This window comes from Argopecten irradians, chromosome 14 (genome assembly GCF_041381155.1).
Source record: "Argopecten irradians isolate NY chromosome 14, Ai_NY, whole genome shotgun sequence".
Lineage (NCBI taxonomy): Eukaryota > Metazoa > Mollusca > Bivalvia > Pectinida > Pectinidae > Argopecten > Argopecten irradians.
The window spans coordinates 34,282,217-34,304,617 of record NC_091147.1 but is presented as its reverse complement, the minus strand read 5'-3'; the positions used below and the strand labels follow the sequence as shown (position 1 = coordinate 34,304,617).

Genomic DNA, 22,401 nt, shown 5'->3' with positions numbered 1-22,401 from the left:
ATATTTTCAAACGTAATGACAAATGTCTGACATTTAAACATCTTGTTGATTTAATAGTTAGTAGTTGTATCAATTCATTTGTTTCTCCAATACTGTTAAATTCCAGTATTGTCTTAAATAAGCCTGGAATTCCGAGTAGGTTAGTACTTATAAAATATAAAAAAGAACTTTTCTACCACAAGAGAACATTCATGACTGTCGTAAATCTCCTTCGAATGTAGAGATTTCCTTTTACCTTTCTCTAGGTATGGAATGATCCATTTTTTGTCGCCTTAATTTCAAAAACAATGTTGAAAAACTACAAATACGAGATTTCAACAAAGCGAGATATTACTTATTTACTAAACAATATCAATTTGGAGATTAGGTTTACGTTGTAAAAAACGTTGTTAAACTCGTTGCGCTGTGACAAAAAAGAAAAAGAATTATCAAAATAATTTTGAAAAACTTAAAGACAAAGAAATATTAACACATATTGTAGCAAATCCTTTTAAATGTAGCCGTTTCACCGGTAAACATGTTGACATCACGTGTACGCACGTGAAGCACGATTTCGAGCTCAAAGGCTATATAGAATATCCGATTGGATAACACAGTTTAATCTTTATATGCATATCACATTTAACATATTGTGGTTTATCACGCGAATAGGTTCTATGCGTACACACAGTGAACTATCACCCTCAGGGAACGTAGAAATATATCTCGGGTAGAAATACTATATTCCACATTTATAAAATAAGTTATCTGATGTATTATTTCATATATACATATAGATAAAGGCTGAGAGCACGCAGTGCAGATTCATTACGTAATATTGGTATTTGAAGATACACGAACCTATCGTAGTCAGATTGCGCGTGCGGGCGGGACGATGGCGTACTGTGGTTGCCTTCTATCCTGACAAACGTTACGCTGCACGATTGTAACAGGTATCAAATATTAGATATTGATGATGTTTCAAAGTGAAAAAAGTTCACAATAAATTTTTGACACTTTAACGTCTCTACCACACCAGATTTTAATTTGTATAGCAAAATAACGACCCACCAGTCAGTCAACTTTCCAGGATAATACCTCTGGCAGTACCAGTAATATCCAGGTTTCAGACGAGTAATGAACGGTGCTGTATTTGTTGCTATGGATACAATGTTTCTCTTTGACTCATCGTGCGTTGGGGCGGTTTCTATGGTAATAGCATACAATCATTTATCTCTTTTATAATCACATGATATACGCATTCATTTTGTAAAAAAAAAAATCTTTTATATAATTTTCATTTCGAAATTCAGTATTTTTTTAAAAGTGACATCAACATTTTGATAAAATAAAACCAATGCTCTTTTTATTATGCTGTTTACGTAAAAGCTCACTTTATGATTGAGATCGATACAAGAGATTTTGCCAAATTAGCTGCCACAAGTAAACTAGATGTTTGAGATCAGAAACAAGATGTTTATAAACGGATTGCAATTACTAGAATGACAAAACTACTGTTAACGTGGAAATACTCGAGGGGAAAAGTTACGCTAATTACACAAAGGTCGCTTAATCGCAAAATTTTCCCCAGTGTGTGATATTTTGTTCATGTTATAAGTCTATGCACTTTATTGATAAAAGAATTCGAACATTATCTATCACGAAAATAACAACACCGTGAAAGTCATATGCACGCAAATCGCAAATGAAATCCTCGCAAAAATATCTATCTTTACAGTAATATGGCAAAATGAAATACATTAAATTGATGTGAGATGCATTTGCAAAATATCTCGTTTAATAAACGAGAAGAGTATATAAATGTTCCTTTCGAAGAGGAAATTTTCCCTAAAGGTAGCTTCCTACTAAGATACATGGTTGATATCAAGATAAAAATGTGGAAGTCTATTTAATTGACAAATTGTGTGTTAATAAAGATAAGGAAATGTATTCGATGTGATAGCTGAGAATCTTTGTTGTGATATCAAACATACGGAACAGTTCAAATACTTCCAATGGAGGATGGTCGCTTATGAATTATATACAAGAACAAGTGCGTAGTTCCATATCGTGATCAAGATAAGCTGAGAGTTCTGCGAGAGATTTGCTATCTATCATATGATTTGTGTTGAATTATGGGATGTTCATTACAAAGTAAATAACGCATACGTACAGATAATGGATTTCTCTTAATTGCAGGTAACAAATAATCAATAAACATTATTAATGTTCGATGGCAACTTTAGTTACACAATGCCATGTGTCGTGTAACAACGATGTGATTCCAGAAGCACCAGTTAAAATAAAATTCTACAATTCTAAGAATGGTATTTAGACACGTGTTTTTGGAGAATTATGGAAAGAGAAAAGAATAAAGTCGAGATTTCAAGAGCAGAAATTAGTCCAAAATATTTCATGAAGACAGTAGTCTACGTTTGAATATTTAAAGAAACATCTCCAAGAAGTTTAACTTTAAGCTGAAATTTCCCTTTAAAAAAGAACTGGTGTTACGTAACACATATTAGCCATATTATGTCAGCCTAAAATTACTCACTGTGAACTAATTGCTAAGATTATGGAACATTTGTTTCAAGGTATGTTTTAACATGGTCGTATATGAAGTTATAACAGAAACGCTTAAACTGTAACTTAATTATCTAATTGAGGCATGGAATGTAATTTTAATGAACTAACAGGAGATTACATCATGGATATTAGTTTAAACAAGACAAAGGCAATAATTATTTATTTTTCATCCTAGGACGACTGTACAATATGTGTCATATCTGTAAATATATAAGATATCATTGTTTTTTACATTTAACATTATCAAGGAACTATTCTATATTGCCATATTACAGAGTTATCTGTCCTTGCTTGTTGTGAATAACGTCATGTGTTTGTGATCGTAACGTCTTATTTTTCAAAAAAGGACGCTAACAAAATAATGAAGTCACAAAGGATACCGTTATGCAATGGAGGAATCTGTAATATGCAAAGAGGAAAAACTAAAATGGCTTGTCGGAAACTACAGTCAATGTCTGTCTAGTTCAATGATATATCTCGTCTCTGATGTACAATTAACGTCAGGGAGAAGGAACTTAAAAATGTGAAGGACAATTTTGACAGTTGCATGTGTATACTCCATCAGGTTCTGACTATTATCCCCGTACATATTTCTCAGTCACTGATATTGATCTGGCCTAGGATGCTAGGTCTGTAGACAGTGTAAGTAAAAAAGATCAGCAAGGCTTTGCCTTTCGAAAGAAATATTGCAAACTTATTAATATTTTCTAGCAACAGACAACTCTTTCTTCAGGTTTTAGACTTAAAGCCTATGTATGGAATATAGTTTCTTATTAGGTTAATTTAGACAAGTAAAATTGATCGAAAACCGAAATGAAAACACAGTAAAATATGTAATTTTCATCTCAGAACGAGAATAAGCAGTATTTTTGCATATGAAAATGTTTGACTTGAGAAAATAAACGATACTTTTTGAGGATTTTCGTGGTTCTAAGATGCGATTTTGACGTTTGCCCGAGTCGACCATAATTGATTAAACAGTTCCTGAAGCTTAAGACGTTGTCTTCGAGAGTCTATTTTCTTGTTATTGGCAAAAAAAATATTCAAAATGTGACCATGTAATAAGATTAATAAAAACTAACAAGTCGTAAGTGCAAAAACTAAAGTCGGAACAGAAGTGTATTATGAGTCTAGGTCGGGATGGAAGCTGACATGGATGTTACTGACTACTGCTTACGGGCTGTCTCAGAGGGGTTAACATTTCTTTGAAATGCTGTTTTAGTATGAATCCATATGTAGGTCAGTTTACAATGAACACGATTACAGAGCGTTTCCTGTCACCGAGTTGTCGTGTTAGTAACACGTCATAAAATATTTCGATTGAGGAAGGTAAATCAATTTACCTGAAAATGGAGATGTGAAAGTGATATTCAACTTCAAATTACCTGTAACAGGTTGTTTTGTTGTTGCTCCAGAGAAGAGAAACTTTGGCCTATCCGAGTTAGCTGTTTCCCATGAACATGACCCAGTGTTTGTTGCGTCCAATAACACAAACCATGCGGTGGTATTATCACATCCCGTGTCTGGCCCAGACACGAAAAAACGGCGTCCTTCGGAAGCTTCACTGTAAATAAAAGAACCGTCGAATTAGCGACTAAGCACATATCTCTATGTAGTATTTAACAGTTTTAATCGTTTTTAATGGAAATTAATCAAATCAAACATTAGTACATCAATACGCAAAATAAATTAATATCAATAGATTTGATGTTATTAAAAAGATAGTTGCCAATTGATGAAAATGTTTCATGTGTCAAGGCCAGAAGACACAATTGTAACAGTTGTAAGCTGGGTTTTTTTTTTTGTTTTTTTTTTTTTTTTTGTAACTCGAGACTCCTGCCTTTATGTATTGGCAATTTTGACTTATTCATCTACATTATTTGCTGATAATTTGATGTAATTCATTCATGGGATATGGTACTTATAAAGTGAACTATCGATAATCCGAACACATGCTTTCCTGGACAAAACCATCCGGACCTCCGGATTCAATTTACGTTGTCAATAACCAAATATATACTCTGCGATATTTTCGTCTGGATTGTGAGTTTTCCGGAGTATCGGCGTCCGGATTAACGTGGGTTCATTGTTTATTATTTTTGTGAAGTGATAATACCTACCCTTGCATACTGCATGTTGTCGGTGTGTCAGTCATGATGTCCGTGTAGCTGGTGTAGAGTATATTCTTACAGTCCATCCAGTTATCTTGTGCGGCAGTGGTGGTATCGAAAACGATGTAGCCTTTCTGTAGCCCTCCAGCATAGAACGCCATCTTAACCTATCAAAACATGAAATCAGCGGTTTAAAATGAATTTTCTGTTGAATGGTATTAGAGTTCCCTTGAATGCTTGTATTGCAATACACCTTTCGCATGCATCTTAATAGTGCAAAACGAGAACTGTTTTTTACAATCTGTTATTCTTTTACCAAACCAATCTTGGAGCACCTCGGATGTAAAGCATTGCCTTTGGTGTGATAGCTGTTTGAGTATATAAAAAAATCAAACATTATCTTCGCTAGAAAACCTCATTACGCCGTAAATGCGTAATTGATTTTTTCTTCATTCGAGACGCACAACACAGCGCATCGATGATTATGAACTGACTCTTTCCGAGGGGTAGGGGTCGGTGGGAATCATGTACCATGTTGTTATGAAAGAACTCCCTTAGTTTCGAAATGGATACTCTCTTATCACGCCATTTTCGTCAGATATACAATTTATGTTAGCTACAATAAAAAGATGCTCCAACAAATTCTCTTATAACATTAGACATATATGATATAATCAAAAGTCTTACCGCTCGAATATTATGGTTGTTCCACGCATTGATGACATCAGATTTAAAATTTGGAGTTCCTGGAAAAGTTGACAGCGCAGCGTCTGATCCCTCATTGACTGTGACATTCAAAGACCAAAGGTCAAAAACTGAGGACGCAGATCCCAGGTCACTTCCGGCAGAAATCTTAAAGACGGGACGCCATCCTGGATATATCACAAAACTATGACATACAAACATGGTAAATGTAACATACCTCAATTTATGTTCATGGTCTAAAAATAATAAAAATGAAATTTACGAAAATATTTACGAGTCCCTGTGGCTTAAAATAAAGGCATCTTTTTTTGGCGCTATGACAGAAGAAGATTTTTTACTTATTTTACCAAAAGCAAACCATGACGGAAAGAAATCCGGCGTTAAAAATTCCATAAAGAAACAAAAATAACAATACATAAACAATTACCACATTATATTATCCAAATGTGAAATAACAAGCAAATTCGTGGAATATCCATCCCCCCTTTCAGGACATATTGTAGGTAAACATTTTTGAGGTTAGGTTTAACCTTGGTTGAAACATGAAAAAAATGAAGTTTTATACGGAAGTAAAATGACGTTTTTAATATATCAAAGGGCCATAAATCCACTACATAATGTCGCCCAAAAATGGCGATCGAATTTGGCCGAGCTCTTAAGGCATTTCACTTTGTTACTAAGTTTTAGCAATATAAGTTTTAACATTTGTTAGTTATTACACAGAAACTGTAGAAAAATGACATTTGTACTAAATTAAAAGGCCATATTTCTGATAAATAACATCCGCTGAAAGAGTTGATCGAACCTGGCTAGGCACTTAAGGCATTCAACCTTGTTACAATTGGTGAAGAAAATCGGTTAATATTTATAACATTTATTGTACGGAGGTGGCAGAAACTGACTTTTTTTATTTAAGCAAAGGGCCATAACTCCACTTAATAAGGTCCGTTTGAAGTCGCGATCGAACTTATTCGAGTCCTTAAGGCATTCAACCATGTTACTAAGTTTGAAGAAAATTGGTTTACATTTGTTACACTTGTTGAACGGAAATGACGTTTTTAGTAATTCAAAGGACCATAACTCCGCTAAATAAGGTCCATCGATAGTCGCGATCAAACTTGGCCGAGCGCTTAAGGCATTTAACCTTGTCACAAAGTTTGAAGAAAATCGATTAACATTTGTTACAGTTATTGCACAGAAACAAGGTGTTACAGACAGACAGACGGAGAGACAGACAGACAGACAGACAGACGGACAGACACACGGATAAACCTTAATTAATATCCCCCGTTTCGGAAAAAGCGGGGTATACTTAAACAATTTAGGATTATTTTTCATTTTCACGGCGTATACGTTAGTATGAACGCAGTTTGCAACGAACATATTCTATGGATCGCGTTTTGGTTTAAGAGAGAATAAATCTGGTAACTACGGTCGCCTTGGTTACTAGGCTTAATAGACTGTATATAAGCTAGTGTATACGCAATCAGACTTTGCAAAGCCGATTAGAAGAAAGACATAAACAATAAACAATGAAAACATTCCCCATAATATTTACGAAATATTATCAATGAGTTTTATATACTAACCGTGTAGAAATACTCCCATTACGTTGGCCTGTTTCACCTTCGCAGCATAAAAAGACGAGTCTGAGGGAGAAAAAATATTTTTAAAAAAACTGAACACTGGATATATAGAGTTTAGGAACATCCTCATTATATAAGCCATTCTGAAATTTAATTCTATTTTTAATTTTACACACACCAAATAGAACAACAAGCACTAACGCTGATTGGGATTTCAAATCATTATTTGCCAAACATATAATCAAGTTATATTTGCAAAACATATAATCAAGTTATATTGTCACATACCTATTTCTTTTTTTATGTCCGAAAAATCTGAATCCTTTCTACTGTTAACAATTAGTACGACAAAATACCGCTGATGTATTTCCAAATTTATGATGACATATTAAAGATGCTCCACCGCCGACAGAGCATAAATGATATTCATCATTTGAACAATAATTGGTGTTTATTCGTATAGATATATGTCTAATTAACACAAAAAAATAATATAAAATGATTTGTTTCGCTTTTGGTGCAAGCGCAATCAGTACTTCATTCTACATACTATTAGGATAAAGTGACACGGATTTTTTTCGGGATGCAATTAATTATTTTTCATATTTTTAACTTGAAGTAAAATTAGAAGCTCAAACTTTTCAATGGTAGTAATGGTGTAAAGTAAGTAAATTTTGTAACTCAAGAAAATTACTAAATCGTCTGCTTCTGTTTTTTGATAGTGAAAAAATATCATTTGTCAGCGGTGGAGCATCTTTAATATTTTTCCAAGCTGTTGGAGAACAGCTGATAAACCATCTGATGCACTCATGAACACAAACGATAAAGTAAAGTCGGAACATGGAGTACTTTGTAAAAAAAGTATAAAAATTAAACTCGGCATGTTTAAGCTGTGATTTTTCGACAAATTTCGTTCTGGTGCGTTACAGTCAAAACACCGCTTCTTGATAAACAAACAAATGAATAAAATGCATACTTTGATCTATTACAACATAGCTAAATAATACCTCATTTGAAAGATATATCAGTATCGCTTACGATACTATAAGTATCAATTCTGTTTTCAGTGGCTTTAAACATGACCCGATAAAATCAATAATGATATTTGTTTCAGTTTGGGAAATGAAACTATATAACAAACTCTCAATATCATTATAATGACTTATTTTTTCCATTATGTAAGCACTTAATATCTATATTTATTTTCTAAGTGTCCCAAGATTAACATGTTATTTAAATTACATTATTCTCGTTTAAAATACTTTGATATCAACATGGTTTCAACATTACCTACTCTCCGTATTACATGATGGCACGCGTACAACGTTGTATAAAAATCGGTCAAGTGCGATCTTAAGTACGTTAAAACAAACATTAATTTGTCATTCTTTACACGCAAAATACAAAGGATGTCGATTGCAGAGAAAAGATAACAAAATCAAAATGCCAATTGCATAAAAAGTAATGCGATACCTATCAAGCTGATTGCTGATTGCAAATAAAAGTAAAAAAACAACAACCAAAAAGTCAATTACACTAAACGTAAAGAGATAGATATGTTCGTGTAGTTCGAAAACTATGATATTGATAAAGATAGGAATTGCTATTTTAACAATACAATGTTTTGTGTGAGGAAATATGGTAAAGACATGGCTAAGATTGATTGCTTATAGTTTCTACTACAATGTCGTGTTATTCAGTAAAAGGACCTCTTTTTACATTTTGTCTATGTACATATTTATAATCTTGAGAAAATAATACAATTTGACAACATAAAACAATATTTTGATACCTTTTTGGATCAAAAAAGGGAACCTTGTCATACACCTCTTCTTGGCAACTTTAATTTGGCCACAGCACAGGCCCCTGGGACCTTTTGATTTTTTAAACGTATTTCGAAGGTTTGCATTAATGTCTCTACATATAACATTTAGTTTTAATAAAATTAGTTCGTAGGCAAATTTCCATGGTTCGTGAAAGAGGTGCTTTCTAGGCTGCTTGCTATATATCTCCTTTATAAGCAATATTTTGTCAATATTGATTGTTGTGTTATACGTATTTCTATCACAGGGGGTTAACTGCGTTAGAAATAACATTTCAAGTATGAAAAGTAAGTAGTATCCTTTAAATTACGAGAATTAAAATCTTCGATGGTATCTGGACAGACAAGTGAAGCCAAAATTGCAATATGATAATAGAACATTATAATGCATAAACCTCGTTACTGGTTCATGTTTTATTTGATGTTTTTTCTGTCTTTATTTTGAGTTTTTTCTCCAACAAGTATTGACCGTTGGGAGCTTCATGTGGATACATTGTTCAACTGCTAAATTTTTGCATATGCGGATAGGTGTCCATCGTGACATCATACACGTCACGTAATTTACCTTTTTCAAAGTTCACGGCCACAGGTTCTTGGCTGTAAAGGAAACCAGATTGGGAGTCCCATGCGCATGTCTGTGTTCTATTGTCGTCATCTAGAACCATCATCCATGCAGAGTCGTCTGCGCAAGTCGGACCGGAAGTTTTGTGGATCTGCCAGCGTCGCGTACCGTCTCTGCAACATAAAATTTAATATTTAGTACATTTTTTTTCAATTGTTAGATATACAGAACAGCTTGACTTAGCGATCACTTCTGTATAAAGACAACCTGCTTTTTTAGGGTTCCAAATGTTCCACACTATTCAACCTGTGTATTATAACGACTATCTCGCTATACAGACTAATTTTCTTCTGCCCCTTGGATGGTCGTTATAGACAGGTTATATGTGGTAATGGTATGTCCTTTTACCTATGTGTCCTCTGTTATTTTACTGTCTAATTTAAATTGGTATTTAATTTTGTTCCAATAAAACCAAAGTACATGTAAGCTGTACGGAGAATATTTTTTTTTTCTATTTACTTTTTTTTACTATTTGACTCATAATATTTGACTTATTAGTGGTTAGTTTACTAGCATTGCAAAAGGTGAAAAATCTAGACTGAAAATATATATATTTGACACATCGAGAAATTCGACTCATTGCAATTGAAGTTCGATTCATCGAAGATCTACTACAATTCCCCATTCCGTTTTTATAACGTCAGTTCCCAAAACATGGATATAGACTTAACACGAAATATGACAAGCATATTTCAACAAGTAAAGGAATCTTTTTTTTGTGTGAAATTATAGCAATAACATATCTGCATGATTTCCATATTTTTTATAAAATTGTTAAGAGGAGATAATTTAGAGCTCTTGGTTTTTGACATTTTTATATATTATTGCAGTTTTTATATGTTTGTGATTAATCTAAAAACACCATAAAATAAGATATCAGCAGAGAGGGAATATTTTTACAAAAAAATATACCTATTCAAAGAGGTATGTTTTGCATAAAATTGCAAGGCAATACATCATCAAACACCCATGCGCTATGGTTGTTAAACCATATTCGTCATGATTTTAAGCCCTGGCATTTTGTCTTAGAGAGACAAATTTTAATTTAAGCATAACGCAAAAGCATTTTCTCAGTTTGACAGATTAATATCGCTTATCTGTATGATAAAGTATTTCTCATACATAACCATTAAGACTATTACCGAAAAAAATAATGTTTATCTATTCCCTTATAAAGAAAAATCAATGGAGATTAATGTTTCTGTGAAGGATGCAATGTATGTATTAATCACCTCAATAAATATTATACTGCTGACATTTAAAAAAACATATTTCGCATTGTCACTTTACTTGAGGGTACATGCACTTATAACGCTATGGCACGTTGTTTGAGAATAGACACCACAGGGTGCTAACGATTTGACCTGTCGCCAGAAAGCTATAAACTTAGAGTCCCCGGTGTGCCATCGATATTCAAAAGCACAATGACGACGATCTAATGAGTCCTCAAATGAGACAATGCCACTTGTGTTTCTTGGAGCTTAGTACGAAACAAATTTTGCATTGCATTGTCACCCATGGCGTGGAAATTTGGGCTCTATATAAAGATTTACTTTAATAGTGATACATGAAAAAAAACTAGCCCTAAGGAATACATGTCTTGTGTTTATACCTGTTTTAAAATTTTGGTCTGTTAACGCAGTTTCTTAAAAAAAACAGAAAACGATGATAATAATGATAAAAAAGAAAACCGACAAGATACAATAAATGACTTGAAAAAAAGAAACAGGCCAGCTTTGAATTTCTTACAAAAAAAAAAAAAAAAAAAAAAAAGCGGCTTATTATGGGATATTTCGACAGAAGTTGGAATTTAATCAATACTGCATAAGTTTACTACGGAAAGACCTCCTGAGAAAAATACACGAATTATCTTTGAGATTTGGCTAACGATGATCTAGATAACTTACCACAATAATATTGATTTAAGGTGGTAATCTCAAAAACCCCAAAATCCCATGAAAATCAGCAGTATAAGGATGGTTTGCATATTGTATACTGTTTATAATATATATTTACATATAACGTTATTTTTTTAAAGTGAATATGTTACAAGTCCTTATTTCTTTATCTTTAGAGGTGGTAACCCCACAAACTATCCCTATCGTTGAATATTCGTATATTACGGTGTTTTTGGTTTTTTTTGCATCTTCTGTCAATTTTTTTCCAAGCTATTGATATCTAGATCGATATTCGAATTTGTCCTTCTTTAATATTTTTGTGCATGGAAAACCGCCATTCGTCTGAATTATATTCGCCCCATAAATAAATGTTTTTAACAAATGCTACTGGTGTATGTAGGTATCATATATGTAATGCCTTTTCAAGAAAAAATGCTTCATGTCGCTTAATGATTGATTGTTGTAAACAATTTTCGCTTGTATGAGATAAAATGATGGTCTGCTTTCCATTTAGGTGTTTTTTACGATATAATTTTGAGACCTTTCATTATAAAAACACCTTTGTATGTCAGAGTGATTACCTAACCTTTGATACAAATGATGCATAATGGTCATGCGGAGTCCTTGACGTCATTTGATTACACTTAAAGGTGTGTAGTAACCTACAGTAGGCACAAAGCAGTCATAATTGATGAATAGAAAATAATGGGTTATCTGTGTATATGCTCCTGAGGCGACCGACAGCCAAACTGTGTGACGCCTGCAGTCCAGGAGCTCCGGACACCAGAGACCCAATTACCTAGTTTTCCATGAAAAATTAACTATTTCCCTGAACCGAATTCTGGAGGAAATATTACGTCTTGCAGGAACAATAAATCGTGTATTTCATGAGTATTCAGTCTGGAATGTTTTTATTATACTAAAGCGTATCAATGTCGTACACCTTTTGGTAGTTTTAGGGGAATATTAACTTCACCAAAAACAATTATATAAGGATTAACTTGAACTATTTTTTATGTTATGGAAGCGGTTTATGATGAGAGTAGACTCAAATTTTTGTGTTATATCTCAATAACATAAAAAATGTATTCAAATTAATCCCTATAATTCAATTTACTAAAGATAATCTCTTCAATACTCAAAATTCATTTTGGGACTCTTTTGTCTATGAAGTCATTACGCCGTCATCTCAGCCAATCAGAAACGACGTTACAAACGGCAATGCCATTTTTTCCTTTATGGGCTGATAAAATAAATTTTTAAACCAATGAAAATGCTCGTAATAAGCAAAAATTAAATTATATAATAATAACTAGATGAAACCAATCAAAACATCCCTGATATCTCGATATAATTGCATAGTTACTGCATATCGGAGGGAAATACTTCACCGAAAATTAAAAATGAGATAGAAGCTACTAAAACACAATTGCTTTCCCAGAACAGCTTATCGAAAGAAAATATTTCTTCGCCGAAAAATAACAATAATATCTAAATGTAACTTACCAAATTGCCTATGTTATCTTGCAAATGTGATGTTTATGGGAGGGAAATATAAACTTTATCGAAAAATAAAAATAAAACGTAGATGGAAACTACCAAATCACCACTGTTATCTCGATATGATTGCATAGTATCTGCTTTTGGAATTGAAATATTTATTTCATCGAAAATGATAATAATAATAATAAGATGTCCAGAGAGCCTGTATTAGTCACCTGAATTTTTAGAAATTATTACAAAAACTCATACTCAAGTAACAATAGCAAAATTGACCCCACGATTTGTTGAATTAATAATCTCCATCATATAAGGATTCTAAAAATACCAAATGACTATATGTATTAAATACTTAGTTCCAAAGAAATTATATATATGGCAATCGCCAGCTTAACTTCTTTTTCCCTTACCTTTCAGGCCCCCAAGGGGTCAGCCTGACTAATTTTCAGTCAGTACCCCATAAGGATGCTATAATTCAAATTCTGTAAAATTTCGACCGGCGAATATGAAGAAGTCGATTGTTGGTGGATGGACAGACGGACGCCGGACGCCACAGTATCGCAAAAGCTCACCTTCGTCCTTTGGACCTAGTGCACTAAAAACTAGAAAGAACCTTCCAAAACACTCCTGTTTTCCCGGTATAATATTACAGTTACTGTTTTCGGTTTAAAATCCCTAAGGTATAACCTCTACTCTAGTCAACTATAGCATAGATATTTCAATTTGGCAAGTGGGAGTTCAATCAATCAATTACGTTCGTAAACGTTCAAGGTTGGGGACAACTGCTTTATCTTATTGCTTCTATACAAGCAGGTGATAGATTGACAAGTTCTTTTTAAATTGGTTTTTGTTTGGGCTTGTGCCATCAATTGACAATATAGTTGTTTGAAACTGCTGGAGACGTGTTTGTCCCTTCGTTTTATCTACGTGTAATGGAATAATTCATTCATGATGTAGAACATTTCCGAATACACTTTTGCACTGGAAGCCTTCTAGGAAGGTATTGCTTACGCACAAAAAAAACAACAACATCGAAATCAAGAAAAACATGAAATTTTACAAACTTGATGAAAAAATGGTAATTGTTTTGCACCAATACGTTTAAAAGTTATGGGTCTATCTTGAGGTCAAAATGGTAGAGCTAGTAAATAACCGAAAATGTAACCGGAAGTCATTATTAAAGATTCGACCAGGGTAGCAAAAAACCATATTAATTGAATAAAAGTTTTTTTATATCAAACATGACAATTGCTTTAAGAATGTCGATTTCACTATTTGTTATGTAATTAATAAATACGTGTAGACAAATCCGCGTAAATTTCCTTGAATAGATAAAGTGGCAAAAATCCATATTGACTTGATACATCCTAAAACTGGAACTACTGAGCCGATATTATAAATATCGACCTCCACATGACAATGTTGAAACCGGTGAGAATTGTGGAATTTATAGTGCACTTAATACTGATATATATTGACAGAAAATAAAGGTGAAATCCAATACAAAGACGACTTTAAAAGTGCGTGTATGCTTGTATTGACAATGCAAAGTAAGATATTAAATCGTTAATAAATTGAACTTTCGTGATTCGTCATTACATTCAGCACTAAATCTTCCTAACCGACTTGGAAGAAATGATCTAGTATTAATTCTTTACGGAATTAATATAAAAACGTTTTGCTGTTGTCAAGAATTATAAACGTCATGTAAACGTCATGTAAATATATTTCACTTTCTAGTTCCCCAGCGGAATGCAGTATAGACAGAAGTAAATAATTCACGAAGACAAAGGCGAGAGCTTGAAAGCTAAAGGGACTGGAACTATCATTGTAGAAATAAAATAAGTGAGATGGGGGGCATTTCGTTCTGACATAAGAAAAATATCTTCTTTAATGATTTCTGCAAAACACCTACGCGAAACACCATTTAGGGAATATTGATTATCTATTATCAAGGTACAAGTAGCATGCTTATCCATGAGTGGCAGCTGCAATATATGTCATGATTGAAGCTGTTCCACAGCGACAGTGTTAATGGAGGATTCTGGTTTCTTTCTTATACAAACATGTGTATTTGGTAAACTTCCGTTCCGTTTTTCCATGTTTTTGGAATCATATTTTGTGTTGCCTTGGATACGAGAGCAGAGCTGACGGCAGTTCCGTTGGTATTCAAACAATGTACATATACATATATGCGTATATATAGGCTTTATATAATGCTAGAAAATCTTATATGCTTTTTGACAGCAAGGACTTAGAATTTGTAACCGTAAAATAGAGATTGATCGTAAATTTTAGTTACTTGCAATCTTTGGAAATCAGTTTCACACTTCATTTATCATAAATAGGAAAATGAAATAAGATCCCATGCCTTTGTTTATTCATTCATGGTAATTTTGCGCAACACTTTTGTAGATTACAAATTTGAAGACATACCGCTAGCGATAAAGAATCCCTCAGTGTCAAGCACGTCACTCAACATTTCGTTTTCCGAATTTCTAAATGGTGTGAAAAGACCTCATTTAAAGCAAATGGTTTCTTATCTTCTTCAAATGACTTAATTGTGCAAAAAGATTAGAGCGAATGATGTTTGTATCTGAATACTCCACTTACAGTATTTTGCTTCTTATCTTCTTGAGCATGAGTTATTTGAATACATTGTATTTAAGTTTTCGTGCAGAAAAGTAAAAAAAGTAAAAAAAAAAAAAAAAAAAAAATACGTATATGAAGTTATATGAAGTTACAGCCACTGCTTGAGAGCATTAGCTGTCAAAATATAATTGAGAAGGAATATTAAAAACATGGCAATGTGTTCAGTCTAAGTTTTGATCTGTGCAAAATATAACCAGCATGATCTTATCACGACCATTCTATCCCATTATATGTTTAAGAAGGATCTTGAACATGTCGAACTGATTTAATGTTTTGACATTGAAAGTCGGCTAACTCGAATTTTAGTACGGTCTCGTCGATTTCGAGACGACGAGTGTTGAGTTGTTAAATTGCAATGAATCTATGAAGATTAATTATGATTTTTATATCATTCGATGATTAAGGTTACCAAATACGGTATTGAATTTGAAAAGAGTGGGAATGATTCAGTTGATAACTTTCTCTGTAAGAAATACATAGTGGATAGCCAAAGTGTTAAGTGAACTTATAAAGATAAGCGAGATATTGCTGGAATTGAAATATCTTTATTATTCAAATCGGTAGCTAACCTATTTGGCAACAATATTGAGAAATTACAACTGTAACATTTAAATACTTGAAAAAAAATCAGTGCAATTCTTTATATAACTTGAACCCTTTCGGTTCAGCGGTATTTAGTCACAAACAAAAGAACATGTATCGATATCACTATGAACCATTCGACTCTGCCGTTTTTATTCACAAATATATAGAAATGTGGCTTTATTTCAACATCCATACCTAAAATAGAGTTAACTTTAAACTTCCGCGCTGAAACATGATAGATAGAAAATCCCTTGGGACCTTATCGTGATATTGACTTTGCCATTGACTTCGTATATTTATGTAACTTCTAAGACCCACATAACCTGAATTATTGATCTTTTAGGTTATTTTCTGCTAAAATTCCCTAAACCTATGTACATGGTAAGTTCAAGTAGAAGGATGTATGGCTTTCTTGTAGTAGTATATTTAGATATTCAGTCTTCCCGGTTATTTGTCCGACTGTTACCGTCCAAATTTATTTTAATTCCTCCAGACGAATATGTGAAAAGTCTTCATTGCTTTGCCTCCTACATCGAGCCAAGGTTTAAAACAAACATTGATTTTTGTACAGAGATATTCTCTCAGTGTATAAGGGTGGCTAGGAAATACTAAATTTACAAAGTGTTGGACAACAAAACCCCTTTCATACCAAAACAAGGAAGTGACACCTAAAATCAATGCTGTACCCATATAGTATGAAGTTAAGATATTGGGTCATTTTAAGTAACCTCACACAGAATGAAGATTGTATCTCCCTTCCGCGTAGGATGTGTGTTTTAGTGAGAGGTTTATATGTTTGACGTCCTATAAACAGCCAGAATAGAGGAAAGCCGGAATACCCAGAGAAAAACCACCGAAAAGCGGTCAATATCTGCCAACTTTTCTACTGCGAACGATGCTCTCCAGACCACGAACAGTAACATACTTTTAAGCATGCACAGGATAAAGTAAAATGAAAAATACTTTGTTCAAACAATCCTTTTGAAAAAATGTACATACCATGTACAAATAAATATCGCTCAAAAGCATATCTTATGACTATGACAAAATGTTCCATAGCGATTTAGGTAGATCCACAAAAGCTTACCTGCGAGAATTAATGTCATAGACAACTCATACATGTACACAATTAAGGTCAAAGATATCGCCATTCAATTCTAAATCTGCGAAACTTGATTTCCGCGAAAAGGTTTTGAAATGGAAATCGGTAAGTTCAGTAGTCGTCAAAGAAAGTTGGCTTACTGTACATCAATTGTGATGACTTATTTGTTGTTTGGTGCTATCAATATTATAGTTGGTCACTTTATATAGCGTTTTGTATTTTCTTTAGGAGAACATTAGTTCGGCACAATAGCCTTTACTTCTTTGTTGTCGATATCAAGATGCTAGAAATGGTTTTTGGTATATGTTTTGTCGGGAAATTGAGTATGATAACAGCAATCTTGTCAATAATAAAAACAACATCAAAAGAGAAAAACAAAACAAGGATATCGATAAAGGATGCATTGATACTCTGTCGGTCGGTACCATTCTGAATTAGATTTAGCGAATGTCCAAGTTCGTCTGATGTTACGCAATGTATTTTTATACATGAATATTGTAAACCGATTGTGTTTCGCGTGCTGTGAATATTCGTGAATTTCGCCATCAAGGGAAATTCACGAAAGTGTATCTCCTCAAATTATCATATTACATAATTATTTAAAGTGAATAGTCGGGCAAAGAAAACCAGTCTAAATGCGTTCATTGGCCTTCCAAAAGTTCTCACATATTAATGCGACGGTCACGTTCTGCTTAGTTTCCCAGTTCTGACCATTAAAGTTAAGAAATGTTGAAAGCATTGAAAGCGAGGCTGTGTGGAAATGTAACCACGGACATAGTGAGCCGGGATGACGCTTTAAAATTCCCATACTTTAAATTAATTTCTTCGCACGCAGACAGATTTTGACGAGAAATTTTATCTTTCAATTTCATAAGAAATTATACTGGATACATTCACACCATTTTTACCGACTTTAGCCATCCTTGCCCGACTGTTCACTTTAAGGGAGAGGTCGTCACAATCCATATTGTCAACAGTTTATGACAATACAAACATATTGAAACCAGATAATTCTTGCAAAGACATCTCCTTTAATTTTTTATAAATAATCCGCGAAACTTAATCTCTGCAATGATGATTCAATCTGTTAATCTAAACAATGCATTTCGTTGTTAACTCAATCACCCAGATATTTCATAATGGACTAGCCTAGTCTTTAATTGAGTCTAAACTTGTCTTCAAAGATGAATAAGTTGATAATAGAAATTAGCCGGTAATGAAACAGAAAAATACCAATGTATTTTTGTCCAGACACGTTGCTATATTGTGTATGCTATAAAAGTAATGTAACGAATTGGAATTCTGATAGTCTACCTTATTTAGTAAAACTGATTCTTGTGCTTTACTTTTTATAGCAGCGAGGGCCATCGATGCATCGCGGATGCCAATTGACTTCGGCGCGGTAGTATGTTTTCAAACTAATAGGAAAGACATCAAACGGACGTGAGTCGTATCTAATTACTATCGCGGATCCGGACACAACAAATCCGGATCAGGAATAATTTCGGTCTAGAACCTGATTAAGGATCGCTGTAAATCAGTCGAGTATTTGGGACATAAATACTCCCTAACACGGTATCGTTGTCATTCCACGTCAAGGACGGCCATTCGAACATAATTTACAAGTCATTCGATGTTATGACTCTGGAATTGCTAAGGGTTGATTTGGGGGCAGCTAAATTCCAGTATAGAAGATTTATTGATACCATACATAGGAGAGGTCGCAGACGGATAAATAGTTTACTTCAAATAGTTGTGTGTTTTTTTAGTCCTTTTTTCACGATAACCGCTTTGATAGGTTAGAAATTTATAATTTCTTTTCATAAAAAGTTCATATCCATTCTTAAAACTTGCGTTTGACAAGTAATTGGGTTTGGTTTGTTTTTCAAACGAACTGACGATGACAAGATGTTTTTATTTAAAGGTTTACAATGCTTCCTCCGTTATCACAACGAATACAGGGTTATCAGTAATAGTATATGCATTAGAGATGAGCAAGTATCCTTACCTATGTCATATCAGAAATTAATGCAAAATAAAAAAATAAACAGTCACTGGTAGGCGATAGCGAAATTACAAATAGGAATAAAATCTACGAATCACAAGGGCATCAATGTTAACATCATCATGTCATTATTAAAAACACTTTAAAATATATTTGTTTGTTTGGTTTGAATAATTAACGTCCTATTAACAGCTAGGGTCATGTGAGGACGGCCTCCATTGTATGCAGTGTGTAGCGTGTATGAAGTGCAAGTTGTGTGTTTTGGCAGATTGCGGTATGTTCGTGTTGTGTCTTCTTGTATAGTGGAAATGTAGCCCTTTTTAGTGCTATATCACTGAAACATGCTGCCGAAAACACAAAGAAACACATCCCACTCGGTCACATGAAACTGACAACGGTCGAACCAGTCGTCCTACACCCTGTATGCTGAGCGCTAAGCAGGAGCAGATACTACCACTTTTATAGACTTTGGTGTGTTTCGGTCAGGGGAGAGAACCAGAGTCTACCTCACAGGACCGAGCACTCAACAGAAGCGGTGTCATGGTAGATGCTAGAAAGAATAAAGTCAGTTAGGAAGACGAGAACAGATGATATCCTAAATTTAGTCGCCTTTTACGATCATCCAATAGGTGCAGCAGGTACAATGCTAATGCCCTACCTGCAAGGCCAGCGAGATATGGACGCCACGAATTTAAAACGCTCTATCGTATTAGATTATTGAATTTATTATGTTACCAGCCTAAGATAGCATTGAAATTTGTAATAAACATGAGAATATGTTTGAAATATACTTTAGATCGCAATTCCTTTTGTTCAATAAATTTTCACTGTGTAATGGTACATAGTTACCAAGATAGTTAATGGTTCACTTCGCTGGAGTAGTGACGTAAAAAGCTGTGTGAAGCGTCCTCTGGCGGAAATTAGCACGGTAATTATTCAGCGCGTGACAGATAAAATTGCACGCCCCGCCCACGTGTTTCTATTCTACCGTTATCCGGACCTCTGTGATTGACTGCATGACATGTTTATTGTCCGCAAAGGAAGCTGAAGCCAGCTATCCTGGGATTGAGTTTAATCAAAATTTGTGTAAAACCGAAATTGCATTGGCTTGCAACACGAGAGACTTTATTATTCAACAAACGCCTAATATATTGCAAGGATATAAGTCTTCTCTGTTTCACATTATTCGTATGCTGGCTTTGATATATTGTACAGTTATTTGATTTGAGACACGCCTTATAAACTGACTTGCAGTAATGTACAGTGTGCAATTCTTCATTCCGTCAGTGATAACCCGACTTGGAAGGTATCTATTGTAAGATGGTAAACACGTTAACAGAAGTAACAGAGAAGGAAATTAACTATATAACGTGATAAAATGCTATTGTATACTGTGGGAGAAACTTTGAACAACAAGAAAAATCTGACAAATCACCACAGTGACTATGATAGCGTGATTTTCTCTGGGTATCTTAATTACAATTTATTATCTATGAGACATACGTAGATATGTCGAAAGCGTCATCACATTGTGTTACAAAACAAACTTTCAATGCCACGCAATTTTGTAAAGAATCAGGTTGACGGCCGTGAAGATTTGATAATACACCTTGATTCAAGCTGATCTTGCGTGCGAGATACTCTAAATATCGCTCTGTCCTACCCTAAGACATGTCAGACAACGCCTGTGGTTTGTTTAATACGCTGTTAGATTAACGGAAACTCTTTAACTTTCTACAAAATCATACTGAATAAAAGTTTCCCTTTTTGAGATTCAAGTGTGTCTTTAGATATAGCCATCATCTATAGTTACCTATCTCCCTTTTATACTCTGTACCATGTCATAGATTCCGTGTAGAAAGTTAATAGATTTAGTTCACATGCAAGGTCTTGAAACAGGACCAAGACAAATAGGATGGAACTTAATCATGTTTTCATTTTCCTTTAAGTACATAACTATTTCTATATACCTTACCAAAGTGTATTTTGTGTAGTTTGCGAGAGTTTGACAATTTATTACGTTGATGTACTGTTTATCTAAGGTTGTTCTTAAATTGCCTAGAATGTATATTCGACTAAATTGTTGCTTGAACAGGTTACATCTGTTGTGGTCCTATTTCATTTCAACTAGGGCGATATGAAGACAACTTACTGATTCGGAATTACGTACAATAACAAACGAGTCAAACATCTGTCATGATTGTCTCCGGACGTTCGCGTTAGTGCAATTAGTCGTTGTTTTGTTGTCTTTGACATCACAGTACATTATGATGGTTTTCCTCTAGCGATACGATATTGGTGTTTCCGTCATATCTCAAACGCAAAAATTATTATCTCTAGCTCCATCTAGTGAGTTAGGATATATAACTAAATTTCCCATTGAAACGACACAGCCACTTCTCGTTGTCGCTAACAGTTAGGAGGCTAACTGTCAAATTGTATACATTTCAACTATCTATCTACTGTTGGTTGTATATCTACTATTATATAACATTTATAGTTATATAGCCATGAATCTCTAGTCGTATAATGTGCGTTTTCACTTTAAAAAATTGTCCTGTATGATGTCTACTTTATGTAATCATAAATGTTTTGTATGTAAATGCCCCGTGCGGGACCTTGATTGGTTTAATAAAAATTGTCTATTGTCTATTGTCTATAGTCACTCATATACTGTGAACCGTCGATAATCCAAACATCATCATTTCTAGGCATAATCGTCCAAATGTCGATTTTTTTGCCAAACCTTGTGTTCTTAACTTCTTAGTCTATATGTTACATTACGGTAATAATTCCCTAACATTTCCGTCCGGACTAAGAGTTTTCCGGACTGTCGGCGTCATGATTATTGTGAGTCCACTGTATGATATAAATCTAATGCCATATCTATTTAGACTTATTACATTTAAATCTGCACTTGGTTTGTATACAAACATTTTTCGGTGAAATGAAATTGCATTGTATTATATACTTTTGCATTTATTATACAACAAAGACACCAATGTACCTTATTGTCATCCTCGATATTCCAGGGATCCAATCACTTACGATCTCTACACCCCTTTGACTATCTCATTGTAAAACTGAAGGCAGCTCAGGGGAACAAATCTGAACCAATCACAGGCCTGCAAAAACTTTCTTGAAAGACTACAGAGAGAGTGACGTCCTACTTTAAAGCCTCACAGTCAACTACTGTGTACTTTTATAGTTCTGTTGCCTCCAGTTTTACTATGACATAGTCCAGTGGA

The 22,401-nt window shown here is 34.0% G+C and overlaps 1 protein-coding gene across 1 annotated transcript in view; it reads right to left on the bottom strand.

Moving 5' to 3' along the window:
• The window catches only part of LOC138307409 (uncharacterized), a 130,186-nt gene that overhangs the window by 24,623 nt on the left and 83,162 nt on the right, over nt 1-22,401 (bottom strand). Inside the window, exons 9-13 of the mRNA XM_069248149.1 lie at nt 9,355-9,524; nt 6,971-7,030; nt 5,364-5,548; nt 4,686-4,843; nt 3,951-4,129 (exon numbers count right to left, since the gene is read on the bottom strand). Of these exons, the coding sequence (XP_069104250.1) occupies nt 3,951-4,129; nt 4,686-4,843; nt 5,364-5,548; nt 6,971-7,030; nt 9,355-9,524 (752 nt within the window). The remainder of the gene's footprint in view (nt 1-3,950; nt 4,130-4,685; nt 4,844-5,363; nt 5,549-6,970; nt 7,031-9,354; nt 9,525-22,401) is intronic.